Source organism: Ornithorhynchus anatinus, chromosome 20, assembly GCF_004115215.2.
Source record: "Ornithorhynchus anatinus isolate Pmale09 chromosome 20, mOrnAna1.pri.v4, whole genome shotgun sequence".
In the NCBI taxonomy this organism is placed as follows: domain Eukaryota; kingdom Metazoa; phylum Chordata; class Mammalia; order Monotremata; family Ornithorhynchidae; genus Ornithorhynchus; species Ornithorhynchus anatinus.
The window spans coordinates 14023300-14036339 of NC_041747.1; the positions used below are offsets into that span (position 1 = coordinate 14023300).

Genomic DNA, 13040 nt, shown 5'->3' on the forward strand with positions numbered 1-13040 from the left:
AAGGGCTTGGGAGGGAATGATACAGCAGTTTCCCGCCCACGACAAGCTTACAGTCTAGAGGGGGAGACAGACATTAACAGAAATCCACGGTTTAAAATGTTAAGAGAACGTCACGCTGGTCGCAGGTTACACAACGAGGGTGCTAATCTACGACATAATAATAATCGCATTTGCTAAGCGCTTACTATGTGCTGAGCGCTGTTCTAAGCACTGGGTTAGAAACAAGGACATAGGTTGCCCCCCCCCGTGAGGCTCACGGTCTTAATCCTCATTTGACAGATGAGGTCGCTGAGGCCCAGAGAAGTGAAGTGGCCTGTCCGGGGCCACACAGCAGACAAGCGGCAGAGCCGGGATTAGAACCCAAGTCCTCTGACTCCCAAGCCCGGGCTCTTGCCACTAAGCCACGCTGCTTCTCACATGGCACTGAAGCTTCGCCCAAACATTTCAGGAGAGAGAATAAGGGGGCTTTCACTAAGTAAAAATGAGGTTTCCACAGCTACAGGACTAGCATTCATCTACAATCCCAAACTGAATTACAGAATATATGTACTACTCTCTCTTGCTCGCTCCCCAGTGTCTTCTAAAAGATTGTCCCAAATAATAATAATGTTGGTATTTGTTAAGTGTTTACTATGTGCAGAGCACTGTTCTAAGCGCTGGGGTAGATACAGGGTAATCAGGTTGCCCCACGTGAGGCTCAAAATTAATCCCCATTTGACAGATGAGGTAACTGAGGCCCAGAGAAGTGAAGTGACTTGCCTACAGTCACCCAGCTGACAAGTTGCAGAGCTGGGATTCAAACCCATGACCTCTGACTCCCAAGCCCGTGCTCTTTCCACTGAGCCCCGCTGCTTCTCGTGCACTGACGGCATTTCGGAACCGCTGCCGTAAAGGGGCGACACCTGGAAGGGTCACTTTTAAACTGCGGATTAATGTTTCACACTGTCAAACATCCCGGAGTCAACCTAGGGGGGGAAATAGCCAACGGATTCTACCTCTGTCTCAAGAGGTCTAGCAATTTTCATTAGCGGGAAAACAGTGGGGAGATAACGACACTAATACTTTGTCGATACTGAGCCCTAAAGGACTGAAAAGAATTAAACTTAGGTTAGGTTACGATGGTGGGTCAGCGGGCTACCAAACTGACAACGCTGCCCACGGCTGCGCGACCTCTGCCTCTAGAAAGCGAGCTCGCCGTGGGCAGGAAATGTGTCTGCTTGTTGTTGTATTGTACTCTCCTAAGCGCTTAGTACAGGGAACCTCACTGTTTATTGGTGTCTTGTACTTTCCCAAGCACCTAGTCCAGTGTTCTGCACACAGTAAGGGCTCAATAAATATAAATGAATGCAGGAAAGAGGGGTGGACAGCCCCTGAATCTGGGGACGGGAAAATGAAAAAAATAAAGGCCGAGAAGTTTCCTTCTGCCAGTGGAATTTTGACCCTGAAGTGAAATTGCTAAACTCCGCAAATTCCCTTCCCCTGATCTCTGCCCCCGACAGCAGGTAGATACGCTGTCGTCCTCTCCCCCGCGGTCAATCCTCGGTATTTATCGAGCACCTCCTGTGTTCAGAGCACTGTATGAAGCCGCATTTGGGAGAGGACAAAGTAATCGTGGTGCTTGTTAAATGCTGTGGGCCAAGCACTGAGGTAGAAACAGGTTAATTAGGTCGGACACGGTCCACCATGGCTCCTACAGTCTTAATCCCCATTTTATAGATGAGGGAACTGAGGCCCAAAGAAGCGACTTGCCCGGGGTCACAGAGCAGACACGGGGCGGAACCAGGGTTGGAACCCAGGTCTGACTCCCAGGCCCTTGTTCAACCCACTAAGCAGAGTTAGGAGATAAGATGGCTGTCTTGAAGGAGTTTACAATCTAGAGGGGGATGCTGATATTACCGAAAGGGGTGAGGAGGGATCCGGTGATCTAGATTAAGGATAAAAGTGCTATCGGGGACCAGGGGGAGGGTATCCAAGTGATCCAGATGTGCCCAAGTGGCTGTGGTGAGGAGTCAAAGGTGGAAAAAAAAGGTGGAAAGGGTGAGGAGACAAAAAAATGAATTAGGGAAGGCCTCCCCAGCGTGATCTGCCGCGTGCAATGAAAGCGGCACGGCGGAGGGGATAGAGAGCACAGGCCTGGGAGTCGGAAGGTCATGGGTTCTAATCCCGGCACCACCACTCGTCTGCCGCACAAGACCCTGGGCAAGTCACTTCACTTCTCTGGGCCTCAGTTACCTCGTTAATAAAATGGGGATTGAGACTGTGAGCCCCTCGCGGGACAGGGGCCGCGTCCAACCCGATTTGCTTGTGTCCACCCCAGCGCTTCGAACGGTGGCTGGCACAGAGTAGGCGCTTAACAAAAACTATTATTAGTAGAAGCAGAGGGAATTCCGGGAAGGATGGAGGGTGGAAGAGGCTGGTGGTGAGAGAGCCAAGAACTCGGCACAGTGAGGAGGTTCACCTGAGAGGAGCGGAGCATGTGAAGTGGGGTTAAGTGGGAGATAAAGGAGGATAAGTAGAGAGAAGAGGGCTGTTTATGGGCATTAAATCCGACAGTCAGAAGTTTTGGCTTGACGTAGAGAGGGATTATAATCATTGTTATGGTATTTGCTGAGCGTTTTCTAGGAGCCCAGCACTGTTCTAAACACTGGGGTAGATACCAGATAATGAGATCAGACACGGTCTCTTTCCCAATTAGGGTCCCAGTCTAAATAGGAAGGCGATCAGGCATTGAATCCCCATTTTACAGCTGAGAAAACTGAGGCACGGCGACGTTAAGTGGCTTGTCCAAGGTCACACGGCAAGCAGCCGGCAGAGCTGGGATTTGAACCCAGGTCCTCCGACTCCCAGGCCTGTCGGCGCTCTCTCCATTAGGCCGTGCTGCTTCTTTACGAGCGGTCGCTGGAGAGACGTGGACAGGACAGAAGGGATCGGCAACAGAGGGAAGCATGAACTACAGGAGAAGGGACTGAAGGCAGAGAGGTCCGCGAGGAGGCCGGGACTGACACAGGCGTGTCCCGGCAGGGTGGCGGTTTAGGTGGAGAGGAGGGGGGGGGGGGATGCTGGAGAGATACCGTGAAGAACCGACGGGATTTGGTGACAGAGATGAGGAGGATGGGAACGTCAGACGGAGGAGATCTGGGAGGGAGGATCTGGAGTTGGGTTTTAGACGAAGAATAATAATAATGATGTATTTGTTAAGCGCTTACTACGTGCAGAGCACTGTTCTAAGCGTTGGGGTAAATACAGGGGAATGAGGTTGTCCGGCGTGAGGCTCACAGTCTTCATCCCCATTTTACAGATGAGGTCACTGAGGCACAGAGAAGTGAAGTGACTTGCCCACAGTCACACAGCTGACAAGGGGCAGAGTCGGGATTCGAACCCATGACCTCTGACTCCCAAGCCCGGGCTCTTTCCACTGAGCCACGAGGTGCTGGAAGAATATTCAGGTAGATCCAGCCCGAAGGGAGGAGGAAGTGTGAGACTGCAGAGAAGGAGAGGGGTGGATTTGGGAATCATCCAACAGGGACCAAGAACTGAGCTTTGAGGGGGGAGGGCGGGAGGAGTGAGCCCCATTGGGAAGCGGGAGGTCAAGAAAAGAGCTGGTGAAAAAACCCGAGAAGGATCTTAGTTTGGAGCCTCCCAAATGGACACGGACCACGTCCAATTCCCACCTGCGTATTCTCTCTCAGTGCTTATTACAGTGCTCTGCACGGGGAAAGCACTTAATCTAATTCCTGCCACTTCAGCTTGGCCACGGAGGTAGGAAGAACCAAGTATTTGCTGAGAACCGACGGCGCTAAGAGGAAGGTAGGCCAGAGGTGGTCTATTTTCAGATTAGCCAGTGCTCGGAAACCAAGGTCAGATAGCGTTTGCAGGAGGCGGGAGTGATCCACGGCATGAAAAGCAGGCCAGAGGTCAAGGAGGATTACAGCCCACTCGATTTGGCAAGGAGCTGGTCCCCGATGACCTTGGATGAGCGGCTACGGGGTCAGGTGCCAGATTTTAGAAGCAAGGTCACCTCCCCGTGCCACTCTTTCCACCGGCACACCTAAAAAGAGGCCGCGTCTGAAAGAAAAATCTGAGTATTTTTCAAACGCGAACAAGATCTCAACTCCGCGGCAACGGGTTTCTGTAACGCTGCCGACTCTGGCTTGTTGGCCTGAACCCCGGGGAGCAGAGTAAACTGTGTCTCTTCCAGAGTCAAGTTGCTGGACTGGATTAGGGTAATCATTCGATTCCTTCAGGCAAATTGATTGAGCGCTTACTGTGGGCAAAGCACTGTACTAAGCGGCTGTGGGGGGAGGGAGGGGGGCACGACACGGTGCTGCGGATGGAGCGAGGGAGTCAGAAGGTCAGGGGTCCTTCTCCCTGCTCCGCCACTTATCTGCTGTGTGACCTTGGGGAAGTCACTTCACTTCTCTGGGCCTCAGTTATCCCATCTGGAAAATGGAGATTGAGACTGTGAGCCCCTCGTGGGACGGAGACTGGGTCCAACCTAATTGGCTGGTATCCACCCGAGCTTAGTAGACTGCCTGGAACATAATAAGCGCTTAACAAATACCCTCATCATTATTAAATGACACACAGCAGCAGGGGCTCAAGGAGGAAGCACACAGCACAGGCCTGGGAGTCAGGGGGTCATGGGTTCTAATCCCGGCGCCGCCACCTGTCAGTGGTGTGACTTTGAGCAAGTCACTTCAGTTCTCTGTACCTCAGTTCCCTCATCTGTAAAATGGGGATTAAGACTGTAAGCCCCATGTGGGACAACCTCAATACCCTGTATCTACCTCAGTGCTTAGCAGGGCGCTTAGCACATAGCAAAGGCTTAACGTATACCAACATTCTTATTATTATCTCTCCCAGAGCTTACAACAGTGCTCGGCACATAGTAAGCGCTTAAAAGCCAGCATTATTATTAGTACTATCTCCCCCAGCGCTTAGAACAGTGCTCGGCCCATAGTAGGCACTTAATAATTACCAACATTACTATTAATACTATCTCCCCCAGGGCCCAGAGTAAGTGCTTAACAGATATCAACATCATTATTATTACTATCTCCCCTAGCGCTTAGAACAGTGCTCAGCCCATAATAAGCACTTAATAATTACCCACATTATTATTAGTACTATCTCCCCCAGCGCTTAGAATAGTGCTCGGCACATAGTAAGCACTTAATACCAACCTTATTATTAGTACTATCTCCCCCAGGACCCATAGTAAGTGCTTAACAGATATCAACATCATTATTATTACTATCTCCCCTAGCGCTTAGAACAGTGCTCGGCCCATAGTAAGCATTTAATAATTACCCACATTATTATTAGTACTATCTCCTCCAGCGCTTAGAACAGTGCTCGGCCCATAGTAAGCACTTAATAGTTACCCACATTATTATTAGTACTATCTCCTCCAGCGCTTAGAACAGTGCTCGACACATAATAAGCACTTAATACCAACATTATTATTAGTACTATCTCCCCCAGGACCCATAGTAAGTGCTTAACAGAGATCATCATTATTACTATCTCCCCTAGCGTTTAGAACAGTGCTCGGCCCATAGTAAGCACTTAATAATTACCCACATTATTATTATTACTATCACTATCTCCCCCAACGCTTAGAAGAGTGCTTGGCCCATAGTAATATATATAAATATATATATTATACATATGATATATATAAATATATATATATAAATAACATTTATAAGGGTATTTGTTAAGCGCTTACTATGTGCAAGGCACTGTTCTAAGCGCTGGGGTGATACAAGGTGATCAGGTTGTCCCACGTGGGGCTCCCAGTTTTCACCCCCATTTTACAGGCGAAGGAACTGAGGCCCAGAGAAGTGAAGTGACTCGCCCACAGTCCCACAGCTGACAAGTGGCGGAGCCGGGATTCGAACCCATGACCTCTGCCTCCCCGGCCGGCGCTCTTGCCACCGAGCCACGCTGCTTCTCGTAGTAAGCGCTTAACAAATCTCAACATCATCATTATTATTATCGTTGCGGTTACCTAGAAAGAGCCCGGGCTGGGGAGTCAGAGGTCATGGGTTCGAATTCCGGCTCCGTCACGTGTCAGCTGTGGGACTGTGGGCGAGTCACTTCACTGGGCCTCAATGACGTCATCTGTCAAATGGGGATGAAGACTGGGAGCCCCACGTGGGACAACCTGATGAGCCTGGATCTCCCCCAGCGCTTAGAACAGTGCTGTGCACGTAGTAAGCGCTTAAGCAATACCACCATCATCGTTCCGATGATGCCGCTGCCGATTACCTGTGAGTTCGTGTCGGGGCCCGGAGTGGAGGAGGGCGGAGGGCGTTGTGGGCCCCGCCGGGCCGCCCCGCGCCACCTGCCGCAGGATGAGGCGCACCCTCCGCGCCGCCGCCGCCGTCCCGCCGCCCCCGGAGCCCCCGCCGGGCCCGCAGCCCCCGAGGAGGACCAGCCGCGCCTGCATGGCCCCCGTACCGCCGCCCTCTTGTCCTCCCGGCCGGGCGGCTGGCGGCGGGGGACCGGAAGTGGCGCCGCACCCGGTGCGCCCGGAAACTCCTTCCCCCGCTGCCCCGCGCTCCGCCGGACCCCCGCCGCCCCTCTGCGCATGCGCCAGGCGGACCACGCCCCCTCCTCGAGCCGCCCCCTCCTCGAGCCGCCCCCTCTGCGCATGCGCCACCGGACCACGCTCCCTCCGCCAAGCCGCCCCCTCTGCGCATGCTCCAACCGGACCACGCCCCCTTCGCCACCGCCCCCTCTGCGCATGCCCCAGCCGGCCCCTCTCCCCCAGCCGCCCCATCCCACCGCCTTCCCGGCAGCCCCCGCTCCCTCAGGCCTAGAGCCTCTAACCATCATTAAGCCTGTTTCTGCAGCGCTCCCTGTGTGCAGAGCATAACAATAATAATAATGCTGGTATTTCTCAAGCGCTTACTATGGGCTGAGCACTGGTCTAAGCGCTGGGGGCGGGGGTACAAAGTAATGAGGGGGTTCCCCGTGGGGCTCCCAGTTTTCATCCCCATTTTCCAGATGAGGGAACTGAGGCCCAGAGAAGTGACTTGCTCAAGGTCACACGGCAGACAAGGGTGGAGTCGGGATTAGAACCCACGACCTCTGACTCCCTAGCCCGGGCTCTTTCCACTGAGCCACGCAGCGCTAATGGAGTCCTCTTCTTTCCATCATGAAGCGTGTTTCTGCGGCGCTCGCTGTGTGCAGAGCATAGTAATAATAATGCTGGTATTTCTCAAGTGCTTACTATGTGCCAAGCACTATTCTAAGCACTGGAGTAGGCACAAGGTCATGAGGCTGTCTCCGGTGGGGCTCCCAGTCTTCATCCCCATTTTCCAGATGAGGTCACTGAGGCCCAGTGAAGTGACTTGCCCACAGTCACACAGCTGACAAGTGGCAGAAGTGGGATTAGAACCCACCACCCCTGACTCCCAAGCCCGGGCTTTTTCTACTAAGCCCCGCTGCTTCTCTACAGCCCCGTACTAAGCGCTTGGAAGAGCGCGATGTGATAGATTCCCCGTGCCCCCAAAGAGCTCCGTCCAGAGAGGCCGGGCCCTCCCCGGCCAGGCAGGCCGGCAGCCCCTTGACTGAGGACCATGAAGTAGCCTGGCCTGGGAGGCAGAAGGACCCGGGTTCTAATCCCCGCTCCGCCAGGGGCCAGTCACTTCGCTTCCCTGGACCTCAGTTCCCTCGTCTGAAAAATGGGGAGAGATAATAACGGTGGTATTTCATAGGCGCTTACGAGGTGCCAAGACTGAAGACTGTGAGCCCCATGTGGGACAGGGGCTGTGTCCAACCTGGTTGCCTTGTATCCATCCCTGTGCTTAGAACAGTGCTTGACACATAGGAAATGCTAACAAATACCATTATTATTATTATTATTATTGAGAAGCAGCGTGACCTAATGAATGGAGCACAGGCCCGGGAGTCAGAAAGTCCTGGGTTCTAGGCCCATCTCCGCCCCTTATCTATTGGGCAAGTCACTTAACTTCTCTGTGCCTCGGTTACCTCATCTTTAAATAATAATAATGTTGGTATTTGTTAAGCGCTTACTAGGTGCAGAGCACTGTTCTAAGCGCTGGGGATAATACAGGGTGATCGGGTTGTCCCACGTGAGGTTCACAGTCTTAATCCCCATTTTACAGATGAGGTCACAGGGAGGTGAAGTGACTTGCCCCCAGTCACACAGCTGACAAGTGGCAGAGGCGGGATTCAAACCCATGACCTCAGACTCCCAAGCCCAGGCTCTTTCCACTGAGGGCGCTGCTTCTCTGACTTAAAATGGGGATTTAGACGGTCAGCCCCATGCGAGACAGGGACGGTGTCCAACCTCGTTACCTTGTATCTAACCCGATGCTTAGAACGGTGCTTGACACATAGTAGATGTTTAATTTCTTACTGTGGTGATTATCATTATTATCGTTGAGAAGGAGCGTGGCCTAATGGTTGGACCATAGGCCTGGGAGGCAGAAGAACCTGGGTACTAGGCCCAGCTCTCCACTTGGCTGCTGGGTAAGTCACTTCTTTGTGCCTCAGTTACCTTGTCTGTAAAATGGGGACTAAGACCGTGACCCCCTTCCATGTGGGATCCGGACTGTGTCCAACCTGATTATCCCAGCGCTTAGAAAGGTACCCGGCACTTAGTAAGTGTTTAACAAATATAAGGGGAAAAAAGAAAGATGTGGATTCTAATCCCAGCTCGACCACTGGCCTGCTATGTATGGCCTTGGGCAAGTCACTTAACTTTTCTGGGCCTCAAGTCATTCATCTGTCAAATGGGGCTTAAGTACTACTCCCTCTTAAGGTTTGAGCCCCATGGGGGACAAGAACGGTCTCAAGTGATAACTTATAGTTAACCCGGCACTTCGAACAATGCTCGGCACACGGGAATGCTTAACAAACACCGTTACAAAGAAAAAAGAAGAACAACAGTGGAGTAAACGACGGCGCAGAGAAGGTAAGTGACTTGACCGAGGTCTCACAGCGGGTGAGCAACCGTGCGGAATTAGAACTCAGGTCTCCTGATGACTCCCAGGCCAGTGCTCTTTGCGTTAGGCCGTGCTGCTTCTCTACTGACTCGGTTACCCTGGCTGTGGCTTGGAACGGAATTTACTAATCGATCCCGATTATGTCTGAGCAATCATCTGTTGTTGTTCAGTACCGCCTTCCGCTGCCCGTTTTCTATCACTCTTCAGCTCCACTGACCTCCTCCATCCCACCCACTCCCCAACTTGGATAGGCACTTAAACTTATCGCCTCTAGACCCTCTATCCAACCACAACCTCCTCACCCGCCTTCTCTCCGCCCCACACCCCCCTCCCCATAAATCGGTCACGTTCCCCCCCAGAGGGTCCCGATCCTTTGATCCGCACCAATTTTCTCAAGTCATTTTGCCCCCTTTAGTGCCCAAACCCAATCTTCCCTCGACAGCCAAATCGACGCCCTCGACGCCACCCTCTCTCTTGAACTCAACTCACTCGCTCCCCTCTCTCTCCATCGATCCCATACCCCTGACCCACGGCCTCTGCTGTCTGCTTCCTTCGCTCCTCTCTGCACAAATGGCGGAGTGCTGCTGGCGGAAATCCAGATAAAAGGCAAACCTTGTCCGTCTCGGGTTCATCCTTGCTTGTTTTAGTTCTGCCCTCTCCTCCGCCCGAGAACATTATTCTTATCGACTCAATCTATCAGTTGTATTTATTGAGCACTTACTGTGTGCAGAGCACTGTACTAAGAGCATTGTTCTAAGAGCTTGGGCGAGTACAATAAAAGGACTTTAATGCTCATTGCCCTCACCAGTTGTTTCAGACATTGAACTCCTCCTCAAACCTCCTGTTCTCCTGCCCCCGCATCTCCTGCCCCTAATGACTGCCCACAAACCTTATTGAGAAAACTGAAACCATCAAGCGTGATCTCCCTAAAATCCCCTCTGCACTTCTCCAGTTCCTCCCTCCTGCTGCCCCTTCTTCGACTCTCCCGTCTTTCCCAGTGGTATCTCAGGAGGAGATCTCCTGTCTCCTCTCAAAATCCACTCTCTCTACCTATGCCTCTTATCCTTTGCACCTTCTGCATCAAAACTTTTGCCCCCATCCCTTCTTTCCTCCCTGACCGCTGTCTTCAAATGTTCACTCTTCCAGTGGCATTTTTCCCCCCACTACGTTCAAACATGCTCATGTCTCCCCATCCTTAAAATACCCTCCCTTGACCCCACGACTCCCTCTGGTTGTTGCCCCATCTCTCTCCTGCCATTCCCCTCCCAACTCCTTGAGCGAGTTGTCTGCACCCGCTGTCTCCACTTCTCCTCCCCTTCTCTCCTTGACCCCCTCCAATCTGGCTTCCGTCCCCTTCGCTCCACAGAAACCACCCCCCCAGAGATCACCAGTGATCTCCTTCTTGCCAAATCCAGCGGCCTCTACTTCATCCTAATCCTCCTCGACCTCTCAGATGCCTTTGTCACTGTCGACCTCCCCCTTCTCCTGGAAACCTATCCGACCTTAGCTTCGTCGACACTGTCCTCTCCTGGTTTCTCTGGCCTCACTCTCGGCCTCCTTCACGGATTCCTCCGCAGCCTTCCATCCCCTAACTTTGGGAGTCCCTCAAGGCTCAGTTCTGGGTCCCGTCCTATTTTCCATCTCCCACTCTCTTGGAGAACTCATTTACTCCCTTGTCTTCTACCATCATCTCTATGAAGTTGATTCCCAAATCTACATCTCCAGCCCATCTCTTTCTCCTCTGCAGTCTGGTATTTCCTCCTGCCTTCAAGACATCTCTACTCTCTTGTCCTGTAGATGCCTCAGGCTTAACGCATCCAAAACAGAACTCCTCATCTTCTCACCCAAACCCTGACTCCCCTCTGACTCTCCCATCCCTACAGACGGCACCACCACCTTCCCTGACTCACAAGCCCATAACCTTGGCGTTAACCTCGACTCATCTCGCTTATTCGACCCGCATATTCGATGTCACCAAATCCTGTCAGTCCAACTGTCACAACCTCGCTAAAATCCATCCTTTCTTATCCACCCAAGATGCCATCTTGTTACTCCAAGGATTTATCCCATTCCACCTTGATTGCTACATCAGCCTCCTTGCTGACCTCCTGTCTCATCCAACTCCAGTCCGCGCTTCACTCCGCCTCCTGGATTATTTTTCCTCAAAACCATTCGGTCCGTGTTTCCCCACTCCACAAGATCTGACCTTCTTGAGGGAAAAAGCAATTACACAAATTAAAGAAATTATAATTCCAGCATTGGGAAAAGCAGCATGGCCTAGTAGAAAGCCTGGCGAGTGGATAGAGCACGGGCCTGGGAGTCAGAACATCATAAGCACATGTCTGTAATTAAATTAATTTATTTATATTAAATTAATGTCCGTCTATATCTCTAGACTGGTAGCTCGCTGTGGGCGGGGAATGTGTCTATTGTTATATTGAACTCTCCCAAGCGCTTAGTACAATGCTTTGCACACAGTAAACGCTCAATAAATTCTAATCCCAGCTCCGCCACTTGTCTGCTTTGTGACCTTGGACAAGTCACTTCACTTCCCTGTGCCTCAGTTACCTCATCTGTAAAATAGGGATTAATGCCCTGAGCCCTATGCGGGACAGGGACTGTGTCCAACCCAATATGCTCGTATACACCCAGCGCTTAGTACGGTGCCTGGCAAATGGTAAGCGCTTAACGAGTACCGTTATTATTGTTATTATTAAAAGGGGCACAGGCCTAGAAGTCACAGGGCCTGGAAGGTTCTAATGCCAATTCTGCCACTTGTCTGCTGTTTGACCTTAGGCGAATTGCTTAACTTCTCTGGACCTTAGTTTCTTAATCTGTAAAATGGGTCAATACCCATCCTCCCTCCTACTTAGACTGCGTCCGACCGGATGACCTTGGATCTACCCCGGTGCTTGGCGTATCACAGATTCCCAGCATGGGGATCCGGATCTTATGGCATTCAGAGATTTGCCCAGAATCAGTTACACTCACCTAATGGAATCAAGGAGCACCTTGGCGTTTCTACAAGCAAATCACAGTTTTATTCGTTCAGTCTTTATCTGCTGATATATACTTCCCTAATGCATTCACACACACACATAGACCACCCGTACAAACACCCCCGCACACCGCCCTCGCGCTCTTAGCTGGCCGGTCCAAGGGCCGGATGTTGATCCAAAGCCGGGAAACCACCATGCCCGGGACTTCAGAAGATGGAGTCGGTCAGGCAGTCGATCGTATTTATCGTATTTATAAATACGATTGAGCGTTTACTGTGTGCAGAACACTCTACTAAGCGTTTGGGAGAGTACAATATGATAATAAAGAGACCCATTCCCTGCCCACAACGAGCTTACAGTTCGAGATCTCAATCCACATGGTGTCTTTATAGACCGTTCTGGTCTTAGGCAGCAGATATTCCTCATATCTCTTCTCCTTTTTTTTTTCCAGAACCGACTGGTACAGTTTCTGTCACCCTCCCGATGTTGCTGATTCCTCTGGGAGAGAATCAGAATATCAGGTAGAGTTACCCAGGATGGTCCCATGTCCAGCCTCCTTCTCTGGAACATTTCACCATCAGCACAGACAGCTAGCTCAAGTATTCGTCCGTTCGATCGTATTTATTGAGCGCTTACTGTATGCAGAGCACTGTACTAAGTGCTTGGAAAGTACAGTTCCGCAACAAAGAGAGACAATTCCTGCCCACAGCAGGTTCACAGTTTAGGAGTGGGGAGACAGTCATCTAAACAAATAAACAGGCATCAATAGCAGCAGTATAAATAAATAGAATTATAGATATGTACACATCATTAATATAAATAAATAGAATAATATCTACATATATGCACGAGTGCTGTGGGGCGGGGGTGGTGGGGTAGAGCGGAGGGAGTCGGGGCGATGGGGAGGGGAGGAGGAGCAGAGGAAAAGGGGGGCTTATGGCAGCCTTACCTAAAAACGGCGTTGGGCAGAAAATGCGAATGCCTACCGGGGCAATATAGGAATCTGAATCTCACCTCGGGCATATAGCGATGACAGAGACCTCTTGGGAGATCTTGGCTA

At 51.4% G+C, this 13040-nt stretch overlaps 1 protein-coding gene across 1 annotated transcript in view; it reads right to left on the reverse strand.

Annotated features, from left to right (window-relative positions):
- VWA8 (von Willebrand factor A domain containing 8) overlaps window positions 1–6533 on the reverse strand; it is a 165614-nt gene extending 159081 nt beyond the window's left edge. The window contains exon 1 of the mRNA XM_029047902.2: window positions 6274–6533. Coding sequence (XP_028903735.1) covers window positions 6274–6454 — 181 coding nt within the window. The 5' untranslated portion in view covers window positions 6455–6533. The remainder of the gene's footprint in view (window positions 1–6273) is intronic.
- Between the last annotated feature and the right edge of the window lie 6507 nt (window positions 6534–13040).